This window comes from Syzygium oleosum, unplaced genomic scaffold (genome assembly GCF_021117445.2).
Source record: "Syzygium oleosum isolate NSW1041296 unplaced genomic scaffold, Sole_v2.1 Sole_v2.03, whole genome shotgun sequence".
NCBI classification, from domain to species: Eukaryota; Viridiplantae; Streptophyta; class Magnoliopsida; order Myrtales; family Myrtaceae; genus Syzygium; species Syzygium oleosum.
Window position 1 is genome coordinate 11,979,473 of NW_026607487.1, and position 11,880 is coordinate 11,991,352.

The 11,880-nt window shown below is 41.8% G+C and overlaps 2 protein-coding genes across 4 annotated transcripts; one reads left to right on the top strand and one right to left on the bottom strand.

Moving 5' to 3' along the window:
• The first annotated feature begins 1,983 nt into the window (after positions 1-1,983).
• Positions 1,984-5,872, top strand: LOC115670892 (enoyl-[acyl-carrier-protein] reductase [NADH], chloroplastic-like). Its single transcript, XM_030592289.2, has 13 exons — positions 1,984-2,040; positions 2,462-2,775; positions 3,387-3,496; positions 3,608-3,663; positions 3,747-3,831; positions 3,917-3,964; positions 4,317-4,391; positions 4,475-4,586; positions 4,714-4,765; positions 4,850-4,901; positions 4,996-5,053; positions 5,405-5,503; positions 5,589-5,872. The coding sequence occupies exons 2-13, from the start codon at positions 2,499-2,501 to the stop codon at positions 5,741-5,743; spliced, it is 1,179 nt and encodes a 392-aa protein (XP_030448149.1). The 5' UTR covers positions 1,984-2,040; positions 2,462-2,498; the 3' UTR covers positions 5,744-5,872.
• A 924-nt stretch (positions 5,873-6,796) lies between these two features.
• LOC115670790 (non-structural maintenance of chromosomes element 4 homolog A) lies at positions 6,797-9,969 on the bottom strand. 3 transcript variants are annotated; one of them, XM_056310251.1, is made up of 8 exons: positions 9,576-9,969; positions 9,364-9,444; positions 8,774-9,026; positions 8,580-8,670; positions 7,742-7,958; positions 7,554-7,645; positions 7,306-7,399; positions 6,797-7,234 (listed from the first exon to the last, which is right to left on the bottom strand). In XM_056310251.1, exons 1-8 carry the CDS (start codon positions 9,922-9,924, stop codon positions 7,200-7,202), a joined length of 1,212 nt encoding a protein of 403 aa, XP_056166226.1. In that variant the 5' UTR covers positions 9,925-9,969; the 3' UTR covers positions 6,797-7,199. The 3 variants fall into 3 exon arrangements, with proteins under 3 accessions (XP_056166226.1, XP_056166227.1, XP_030448013.2); XM_056310252.1 differs by lacking the exon at positions 7,306-7,399; XM_030592153.2 differs by having other exon boundaries at positions 6,797-7,399.
• Positions 9,970-11,880: the final 1,911 nt, after the last annotated feature.

An 11,880-nucleotide genomic window follows, 5' to 3' on the forward strand; every position in this document is an offset into this window, starting at 1 on the left:
TGGAACTACTAGTCTGAGCTTTCATTTTATGACTTTTTAATGTTTTCATATCCTTCGTGTATCTAAATATAAGTTGTGATCAGTGGATCATAGTAGCAAGTGGTGGTCATTAAAAGTGATGATTCGTTGCAATTATCAATTAATAATACAGGTGGAACTTGGGTAGACCACCTGTGATAGGGTAGGTTCCAGGTTCAAAAAATGAGGAATTTATTCTCATGGGTAATTCCAAATTCCAGGCGAAACCTGTACGAAACGTGAAATCACTCACCCCTAGTATCGTTTCACGCAATGACTTCTCATTTTGATTGTATTTATTTGAATCGTAATGTTAGGAAAACTAGTCTTTTGTATTCTCTTTGGTGAATGACAAGCTTGTTAAGTATTATTGCGTTCATTTTCATTTTGTTTAACTAAAAATGAACTAAAAAAAAAGAATCTATTAGACCCTGAAACCTATTCTTCCAGATTCCGACGGGTAGATTTCAGGTTCCAAAAAATGAGGAACCTGTACCCGATGATAGGTTCCAAGTTTCAAGTGAAATCTGTAAGGAATCTAGAACCGCTCACTCCTATTTGGTGTCTTTTCCATTGAGCCTTTTGGGCCAAGGACAATTTAATCTTTTCAACCATACAGCTCCCTCCAAAACTGCACAATTGTATTTTTAGAAGTACAAGATGCAAGTTGATAAAAGGGGTTCACACCACTTCAAACTTCAAACTGTTACACATGTGGTAAATTTACATCAAATTAAATTTTTGGCCACAAAAAATCCCAAACTGGTACAGTTGTGACAAATTTATCCTCTATTAGTTCCTCTTAAATTCTACCATCATATTGCTGAATCGGATGACAGGTGGCAATTGACGGATATATCAATTTGTGATTTTTCATGATATTAATCCGATTTAACGAAAACTAATAGAGTATAAAGTTGTCGCAAATATACTAATTTAGGGTAAATTTGTTACAGTTGTACCAGTTTAGGATTTTTGATTATCAAAAAATTAGTTTATGATAAATTTGTCTCAAGCGTATCGATTTGGGATTTTATATGGTATTTATCCTTGATAAAGTTGCAAACCTCAAAATCGTTTTAGATATTCTTTTTCAGAAAAAAGGGACAACGGCATTATTTGTCTCTAATTTTTTTTTTAATTTATTTAATGTGATCATTCAATTCATTTTATGTCCGGCTTAGTCCATGAACAAGCTATCATTTTTGTCGAGTTATTCGATCACGAACAAAGTCATCGATTCCGCCGTGTGCAAGGCCGACCGACGTGCATCAACAGGGGTCGTGACCGTAGCTACAAATTTGGACAAAAGTAGGCCAGGGTCGAACCCTCGCTGCGAAGCGGCATGAGGACGGCCCTCGCTACGGCGAGGGCCGGGCCCAGCCGCCCTCCCCCATCGACAGCCATGGCCGCGCCATGGATCAACTCAGTTCATGTTATAAGTGAAAACACCTGCTCGGTCGAAAAAAGACGCACCATTTAGGAATTTTTACCAAAAGGAAAGAGGAGCTTCTTGTCTTGTCCTTTGCTTCCTGCACTACACATCTGTTTGGCGTGCACTGGTCTGAAAGCGAGTGGGTGAGCCTCAGTCCGGGCTGTCACTTGTAGTTGTCACCAAGCTTCTTCGTTGAAGCTGCACTGTAACCCGTCGCGAAGTGACCAGTCACCGTTAACAGGTTCTCTCTCTCTCTCTCCTGCTTTTATGTTCTTGAGCGAGAATCGTTCCTCTGCCTCGCGTGGTGAACCCAATTCGTCGATTTCGGCGGAAAATGGCGTTGCTTTTATAGCTGGGAGTGAAGAAAAGAGGGTGTGCTTCTGAGAATTTCGCCTCTTGGTGCTGTTTTCATTTTGCTGTGGAGCGTGTGCCAGTGCTTGTGCTTGGAATTGTGGAAACCCGCAGAGATTAGTCAAGCATGTGTTCTTGTTCTTTTTTGAATTTTGGTACTTAGCCATGGTTCTAGAATTAAAAAAAAAGATGTTCTGCTTTTAAATTTGAACTGCTCGCATCTTGGCAAATCGCGGGTAGATGGGTTGTTGTTTCTTGTTAAGTATAAGATAGGGAGAGAGATAGAAGTGACAGTTGTGCGTACTGGGGAAAGCAAGAAAGAGTTTTTGAGGACAAGAATTCAAAACGTCTTCTTGATAAGCCTGAGCTGTGTCGCCCTCTGCTCGGCCTGGTGCTGCAGTGGTTGTCTTGTTAAATGATGTAGCTGTTGGATACAATTGAACAATGCTAGACCTGGAGCAGTTGTGAACACGAACAGCGCTAGTATGAAAATGAGAGAAGTTACCAAGCGAGTTCGAGTGGATGAGTGTTTCGATGAATATAATTTGATGAAGACTCACGCAGACTTGATGGAAATTATTTTCCTCACTAGATCACACAATGCGTCATTTGATTTGCAACTTCAAGTCGTTCTGACCTGCTTTTACGTAATTCTAGGTTTTCATTTTGTTGCGCTCGAGTTAATCTGTTCGTCATGGCATCGACAATGGCATCTGGCCTGCATTTTGCAACAGTAAGACCCTATGTATCCTCTTCGCGCCAAGCTTTTAGACTAGGTGCCACAATTCTTGGTTACGACAATAAGGTGGCATCGTGGGCTGAGCTTGCTAGCACTTGTCATCTATCATGTATGCTACCCTTCCGAGGAATTTCTTCGTCATCAGGGGTGAAATCAGATAAGCCTGTGACAAAGGCCATGTCTGAAGATAGTCAAAGCAAGCCTTCGTCAGGTTTGCCAATTGACTTGAGAGGTCAGAATTTTCTTCACGTATTCTTCTCTGTATGCTTAGTTTTTACATGCTATTAGGTCAGTTTTCATTTTTTTTGTCAAAATTTCCTTTCGTCTCCTCATAGTAATTTGCTTCTTGTGGCAATTTGTTATCTCAATCTGTTGCAAACTTTATCCATTAATCAGTTTATGTGTTAGCTTCTTGCATCTGGAAAAGGTGTTGCAATTTGCTTCTTTTGGCCCTTTGTGTTTCCTATTTGTGTCGCTCATTTCAGTAGTCACTGGGCTTCTGAAATATTAATAAGCAGGCGAGCTTGCCGCATGGAAGGATGTCATTCTTGGACGGAATGCCAATCTTTGAGTATTTTTCCACATAACCTCTGTTTTTCTCTTGAACAGCTAGACAATGATATATAGTGTATATTTCTGAGCAACAAAAAGTATGGAAAAATGATGGATTTTTTTTAAAAGACGTTGCAGTAGTTTAAACTGTCTTTATAATGATTGGTAGCTTATCTACTCTACTTGTATACATTTGTTTAGTGAGCCAGATTTTTTCTGTTATAATAGCATATGTCTTCATTTCATCTGTGACAATAAAGTTTTGTGGTCTTACTCTTAATTTATCTGTAGGAAAGAGGGCATTTATAGCGGGCATAGCTGATGACAATGGTTATGGTTGGGCAATAGCAAAATCTCTTGCTGCTGCTGGGGCTGAAATTCTTGTTGGCACATGGGTGCCTGTGAGTACTACTGCCGATAATGCACTTTTATGCTTTTATACAGTTTGGTCCTTTAGGATTTCTGAGGAATCGTTGAAATACCCATTCATTGGTGGTTAATTTCTTGGTTAGGTTTTGAAAATCTTTGAAACCAGCCTGCGGCGTGGAAAGTTTGACGAATCACGTGTGTAAGTTGCTCTTGACTAGTTCATGTTGCAACCAAAACTGGTAATTTTTTTGAATATGTCACACTGATTGCTCCATGTTTCAGGTTGCCAGATGGTTCTGTCATGGAGATCTCCAAAGTATATCCTTTAGATGCTGTATATGACAATCCTAATGATGTCCCTGAAGATGTAATATGAGAGTATGCCGCATTCTTGAAAAGTTGGATGCTAACTTCAGGACCTAAATGAAGATGATTTGATTTTGCTTTTGCAGGTTAAAACAAACAAGCGTTATGCAGGATCCAACAACTGGACTGTTCAGGTTTGAGAATATCCTTTGCCAATTTTTATCTTGTCTTGGACACCGTTGAGATTGAGAATAACGTCTACAAAAGGGACTAATAATATATCAAATGAAGATGGTTAATCTCCAGGGAATATGGATCTTAACCTAAGTGCGCGAGGAAAATTGTCCATTCTACGACTTCATTTCTCTTGAGAAACAAATTACTTATGTCACTGCCATCTTGCCGTATTTCATGCAATGAGAAAATTTTATTTTGTTTCATATGATTAGCCATATAGTTTTTATTATGGTTTGGGCATCTGTGCCGCATTTTTCTTCATCGGATGCCGAAAGTCATATTATTAAGCAGCCATATAAACATATGTAGGAAGTGGCAGAATCTGTGAAGCAGGACTTTGGCAGCATAGACATTCTTGTTCACTCACTTGCAAACGGGCCAGAGGTAAATACGTGATTCATGTTCATCCGTTGATGATTACTTTCTGTTTAAATAAGCTGTTTACTATTTATTTGTCTGTTTCAAAGGTAACCAAGCCTTTGTTGGAAACATCGAGGAGGGGTTATCTTGCGGCAATATCTGCTTCAAGTTACTCCTATGTTTCATTACTCAAGCATTTTATGCCGATAATGAACCCAGGCATGTCTTTTTCTCCAAAAACTGCTCTTTGAACGGACTCAGATTGTTAACCATAGTAAATATGTCATGCCATCTCACTGATTTTGGAAAGTGATTCTCTTCTGAAAACTTGATGGTACTTCTGTAGGTGGTTCTTCCATATCACTTACCTACATTGCTTCTGAGAGGATCATTCCAGGGTACATTTATTAACTCCGAATTTATCACTGTTACTTCTCATTTCCACGAATAATCAATATGCAGGTTTCACATGCCATTTACAGGTATGGTGGAGGAATGAGTTCTGCAAAAGCTGCTCTAGAAAGCGACACACGAGTAAGTATGCCGTTTTGCCGTATTGGCATCATTCATCTCGAGCTCACACGCACACATCTTTTGTACATGATTGTGGGTCTCATGACTTGTTCAGGTGCTTGCTTTTGAAGCAGGAAGAAAGAACAGAATTAGAGTGAATACTATATCGGCGGGTATGTCGGCATTTTCGCCCTCATAATTTTGGAAGCATTATTACAGAGCATCCAGCTTACCTTTTTCCATAGGCCTCAAGGTTTTCTTTCTACAATTGCTCCTTTGTAGAAATATGTGATGAGATCAAAAGAACTAGGTTGCGTCTTCCGTATTGGTATCCGGTAATTATTGCAAAAAATTCCTGCCTATTTGGTCGAGACAGTTCTTTTGGTCTTTTTTAGCTGCTGTCTTTCTGAAAAATAGAATTGGCAGGTGTAACTACAATGCTCCATGTGTGGTCTAGACCTACCATCTATTCGAACCATGAACAACCAAATATTATTTGAGATTTATCGATGCATAACTTTCAGGTCCTTTAAGAAGCCGTGCGGCAAAAGCAATCGGATTCATTGATATGATGATAGAGTATTCCATGGCCAATGCTCCTTTGCAGAAAGAACTGTCTGCAGGTGCTGTTCGTTGAACTCATCGGTGGTACTGTCTTTTTGGCATTTTTTGGCCATCCTATACTGACGAAGAATCAATGTCAAACAGAGGAGGTGGGGAACACTGCTGCATTCTTGGTATCGCCTTTGGCTTCTGCCATAACGGGAGCCGTTATATACGTCGACAACGGCCTAAATGCCATGGGAATCGGAGTCGACAGCCCGCTATTCGAGGGCCTTGACATACCAAAGAACAAGCACTGAAGATTACATAGTGAGCGCATCAGAAGAGCGCGGCATCAGAAGTTTTGCCAGCTCCGTTCAGTTTTGCTCTTTTTACTGGTATCATCAAAGGAAGGCCTTCCAATTTAAGGCTCCAGATTTTGTCCTTGAGTGTTTGTCTTCTTTTCTAATGGAAAAGGCGCAGTGCTTTCCATTAATTGGAAAAAACCATAAACACAAGCCATTAATCCATCCATTTGTGCTTGCTAGGTTTCTAAAACAGGAATCACTATAAAGCCAAGACCTTCACTTCAGTATTGACAATGACAACTGAAAACAAAGGTGTCAATGATCAGCGATTAGAAACTTCTTCTGTTCCCTGCCATGAAGCAGCTCTAGAAAAAACGAGAACACACTAAAGCTCCGTTCGTTTGGCGGAAAATATTCTTCCGAAAAATATTTTCCGGGTTTTCCGATGTTCGGGGGGCGGAAAACGTTTTCCGTGAGAAAATATTTTCCTTCCCCCCCTCACAAAATAGCCTAAGTCTACGAAAAATGACTTCCGCTTCTTCAAAAGCGGAAATCATTTTCCGGAGCTTTTTCTTCTTCTTCATCACTAAGGTCGCCGGCCGCCGCCGCCGGACGCCGGACGTTGGCCGTCGGTCGCTGCCGCCACCCGCCGCCGGTCGCTAGCGAAAAATATTTTTCGAAACTTTTTCATATTGGTCGCCGAACACCGGAAAAATTATGTTCCGGGAAAACATTTTCCAGGAAAATGACTTCCGGAAAAATATTTTCCAAAAGGAGAATATTTTCCGCCAAACGAACGGAGCCTAAAGTAGAGACCAATAGGCCAGTTGTGAGTAAATAACAAAGCCCAGGAGACAAGGAGCAGATTCCAGGTTCGGAGATTGAATGTTAGCAATTGGTTATAAGTGCTAATTATAGGGCAAAGTGTACTTACGTAACGGTATCGCCTTAATAAGGAGTCACATATTCCCATGCATGTGGTCTAGTCCAGTAAATGAGCAACAAAAGGCTTAATTCCGCCATATATGACCAATAACGAAGATGATGACTTAAAAGTTAACCCACTAAAGCAGAAAGGCCTCGGCGAGTCAGCAACTAAAATATAGAGACTCACTCGGATGGCTTGTTCTTGACATTCGATACAAGAGTTCACATAAGCAATTCTTCTGATTGAAGAAGGACAGACCACGACAAAGTGCATCCTCAGATGATTTAGAAACCTAAAATATACACACCAATAGAAAGACCTCGGTCAATAACAAAATTTCCCAAAAGAATAGAGGTATGCACTTTGAACTACGCACTAAGGAAAACCTAGACCATCCACCTATATACACCGAAAACAGCAGAAACTAGAGCTGCAAACACTGAAGGAGTCTTGACATGAGCCACCATCCCATAAAAGCCCCCTCAATGAAGTTTCCGTTTACATTTTCGGATGGCATTAGCTCTTGTTGAAGTGTCGTCATCAGTTACAGGAGAGTCTTGAACCACCGATTCTTCCTGTATGACCAAACCACGATTTCTAGTCAGTTTCCTAATGGGTGTTGTGGTTAATGCTGATTGAGAATTACGTGACACTGGATCTGCTTGAGAAGCAACCGAGCAGATCTGCTGCTCTCTATGTGGCATCAACTCCTCTCCATGTGGTAGCGTGCTAATCATCATCTATAGCCAATAAGCAACAGCTATGGTCATATTCCCGCATATAGAAGAAATACTTTTTCGGTGGAAATGAGAAAAAGAAAGTAGAAGAGATATTGATGGATGAAAAGGAATAAACAAAAGAGACTTGCATTATTTTAAAGGTGCAGATGCATACCTTCCAATCCCTGTAATCAAATCTGAATACAAAATGATTGTAAGCCACTTCACCAGACAGAACAAGACTAGAAATGGGAGCATTTTTTGGTGCTGCAATACAAAGCATTAACAGTGTCATGCAAAGATGCAGCCACCAGCGATATTGAAGATTGAAACAGAAGTTTATGAGGATAAAATAAATCTTACAAACAAAGTGATTGCCCTTCTCATCCACAATAACTTCAGCTCGCCCATCTTTGACTAGGAAAGACAAAGCAAACAGATTCTCAACAGTCTGTGCAAAAGACTGTCTGTTCAAAATCAAGCTATCAAGTCCGACACGCTTCTTCCTTCTCAAGATCTCAAACATTGTTGACATGTTCTTGTCAGTATCTGTCTTCTCTTCAACCCCAGCATCATCAATCTGTCGCAAATGAACCACTGACTTTTGTCATCTCAGTCATCTCAGTTCCAAAGATAATACTCAACCCATGTATTTTGAGCATAAACTTACGTGGAAATCTAAAAGTTACTAAAGGTCAAAGTGGATCAGCAAGAACATTGGAAGAGAATAAACTAACCAATGAAACTCACAGCTGAGTTTAAGCACAATTAAATAGAAGAGGTTCATCCAGTGAAAAAGTCTCTGGGCCTTTCCTCTTAAGAGAATTCATAACCCCATCAGAATTAAAACAAGAATTAGACAACTAAAAAGCAATATCCCGGTAATGCAATACTACCATTGACGATTACCTTACTTACCAAAAATGAAAAAACCTGTTTCTCATGCAATGACTTCATTTATTCTGTCATCATTTGTCTACTAGCTCGTTTGCTCATGGTACCGTAGACATGCTCAAGATGCATAATCCTTCAACATAAAAATCAATATCCAAAAAAAGAAAAACATATCTTCCTCATTTGCTCACGGGTACAGAGTGAATTTTTAAGTTCTAACAAGTTATGTCCTCAGGCAACTCTACTAGATACCTCGGCGTGCTTTCTTTTTTAAATTAAAACAAACTAAGTCCAAAGGTGAAAATACCTCCTCAGGGCGAGCACTTTCAGTGGGCCTCGTATGTCTTCTATGAACAGTAACCTTCCTTTGCTTAAGCTGAGTATTCATTGGTCCAAGCCTACGAGAAGGGAAAAAGTCAAATTCAGGAGAGAGGCACGACACTAAAAAATCCGAATGATGACTTTCGAGACATTCACGTGAAGAGCCAGAGGATAACTCACATGGTACAACAGCCACGGAAGTTTCTAAAGATGGGCGAAACACCTACGCCTAAATCCTTCCAGTTAAAAGGGACCCGATCATTTTCACTGTTTCCTAAGCCTCCCATCGGCTGACCGAAATCCTTGAGTAAGCAATTCACAAAATCCGATGGAGTTATGCCCTCACTGGAGTATGATTTCACTGAGCTGACCAGAGTGTTTGCAATATCTAACAGTGCCTCAGCATCTGCCACTTGCTCCCTTGGCTTCTGCACTGAAAAAGTGCACGGAGAACGAAAAAAAAAAAATCACAGTTTCAATACTAAAATCAAGTCAACAAACACCAGCAGATTCTATTATAAAGAGGCAGAAGGGCTCTCCAATCACTAAATACTATAAATTCTGTAAAGGATCATATGGTGTTCTGTCAAATCCAAACCACAGTTCCAGTATAGAAACTAAATCCCGATTTCAGTCACTCACTTGATGGCTCATACATGACATAAGCACTAGAACGAAGCAACTAATGTATGCGGAGCAACTATGCTCCGAATCGTATTCCTTCAGAAGTCAATGGTTACAAGCAAGCATAATTAAGGACCAAACCATACCTAGTTCATACAAGTTCTCCACTTCAGTGATGATGGTAGCGAACTTATCCGAGTCGGCCCTCAGCAAGTCATCTCTTTCGTCTACAACAACAGGAAAACAAATCGACAAAATCATCCCAAGAATCAAGAAAAGAGGAGGGGGAACAAGAAAACCGACGAGTCGAACGACAGGAGAACAGACCCCAACACAAAAATCAAGAATCGCTACCAACCGTTGATGAGGTTCTTGACGGCGAGGTAGTGGGAGCGCAGGACCCTGCGAGCAGAGTCGTCTTGCTGCGTCGCCCTCGACGACGGCGGCGGCTCCTTCTCCCCGCGGTTCCTGCTCAACCTCTCCCTCTTCACGGCCTGCAGCCGCTCCGGGGCGGCGGCGGCGGCGGCGGCTCCACCCGCGCCCGTCCTCTCCGAGCCAATCCCGGCGCCGTCGGAGGTCACCGCCTTGCTCGACCGCTCCCTCTTCACGGCCTTGAGCCGCTCCGGGGCGACGGCGCCGACCGCGCCCCTCCTCTTCGGGCCGATCCCGTCGCCGGCGCCGCCGGAGGTCGAGGCCTCCGCCTTCATCGGAGAGAAATCGATGGAGCGCAAACCCTAGGAATTGGGGGGAGAGAGAGATTTCGCTGAATTTGGCAAAACGCGCGCGCGAGCGAGAGAGTGAGGAGAGAGAAGTTTGAATCGCGTTTGGTTCTCTCCCCTCTCTCTCCTCTGCCTCTCTCTCTTCAATCACCTTAAATAGTTTCTTTTTTTTGGGTGCCTTGGCTAGATTTGTATTCCGTTTTTTGGAGTTTTTGTTATTTGCCGATTTACAGCTGTGAATTTGGCGATGGGATTCGCACGGACAATGGGATTCTCTCTCTCTCTCTCTCTCTCTCCTCGTCGATGGGACGATTTGGAAAGTGCTTGGAATTTCGAAAGCGTCGGAACCTTTTCCCTGTGCCCCGACGAGGGTGCTCGTTAAGTAAACGTGACCGATGGCGTGTATCGGAAGCTCGGTTGCCTCCGGATCATGATGTGAGGTTGGATCGGGGAAGGGCGCGCCTGCCTTCTCTGTTCACGATACCAAGGTGCTTGCGTTTCGAGGTGTAATTTATGGGGGCTTTCCTGGTCGAGGAGATTTTGCACGGGTTGCTTGGGCTTTCGATGTGTCCGTTGAGCTCGAATGCATTCTGTCCATTTTCCGTTCGTCGTGGTAGCTAATCTGCATGGAGGGAAATTTTGAATCGGCACATTGACACGCATAAATGTCCGATCGTCGTCGATTGAAACCGATAATGCATCTTCAGCTCCCGGTAGAGTCCGGTCAATGGCATGGTTATGAATTCGGTACGCCATCCCGTAGTGAAGGGTTGCAACGGTATCATTTGGAATATGTGGGGGCCTCCGCTCCGATAATCTATAGCTGGATTTCCGATGTAGTTATCAATCTCGAATCTTTTGATCTATTCCTTTTTTTTTATGTAGAACGGACGAAATATATTTATTTTATCTGTCTTTTCTTTTTATTTTTTTTCATTTTCCTTTTCTTCCTTCTCTTTTTTTTTCCACGGTGGCTAGCGAGGCCTAGGGGCCGCGGGCTCGCCTAGATTTAGGCAAGGCCATGGCCGCTTTCACCCGGCTATTTGGGCGCAAGGCCTGGGGGCGGCATGCGAGGCAGCCTCGCCCAGGTCTAAGTGACACCGGCCCCCAGGCCTTGCCTAGATCTAGGCTAGGACTTTACGGCCCTCGCCAACTACTATGAGGAAAAAAAGGAAAAGAAGGGCGAAAAGGAAAAACAATTAATAAAATTTTCAAAATAATAATATAATATATTTAAAAATTGCCAAATCAACATTAGCTGGACAACCGGCGCCGGCCGATCAAAATTGGCCGGATAGACTGTATTGTAATCGCTAGACGAAAAATTAATTTATTCAGTAATAAGAAAATTAGTTCACTTCTCATTGAGAATATTTTTTTTCTGGGTAAGAAAAAGGATTATAGCCAAATACAAAAATTAATGTCGAGAATTTACTATTCCAATTCCACCATATGATAAAAGCTTGAAGTAACTCTCTAAGAGACAGTGATAAGAATCTAGTGTCCAAGCATTTATAATTTTCAAAATCAGGAAGCCAGTCAGCGGGATAATTTCTTTTTAAAAGTTATGTTGCATTTTGAACTCAAAGTGAGAGTTTAACGTAACAGTCTTATGATGTATTTAAATAATGCATAACCAACATTATCAACCGTAAGCTTTGCACCGAGAAGATGAGTGATCACTTTAAAAGCAATCTTAATGATGACCTTGTGAAAATCAAATTGTTTTGCGAAGTTGAGTCCCAACCACAATGCCCAAAGTTTTGCTTGGGGACGACGACCATATTTCGACGAAGGTAACAAAATCACCAAGTCAGACATCCCCTCTCCCTACACTTGCAAGTCCTAGGTAAGATGATCCTCTCATGGTTATCGGGGTGTGAAGAAAGAGCCCCCATCGATAGTAAAAAAAACCTGCAATAGAAGCTCTATTAGTATTCAGTA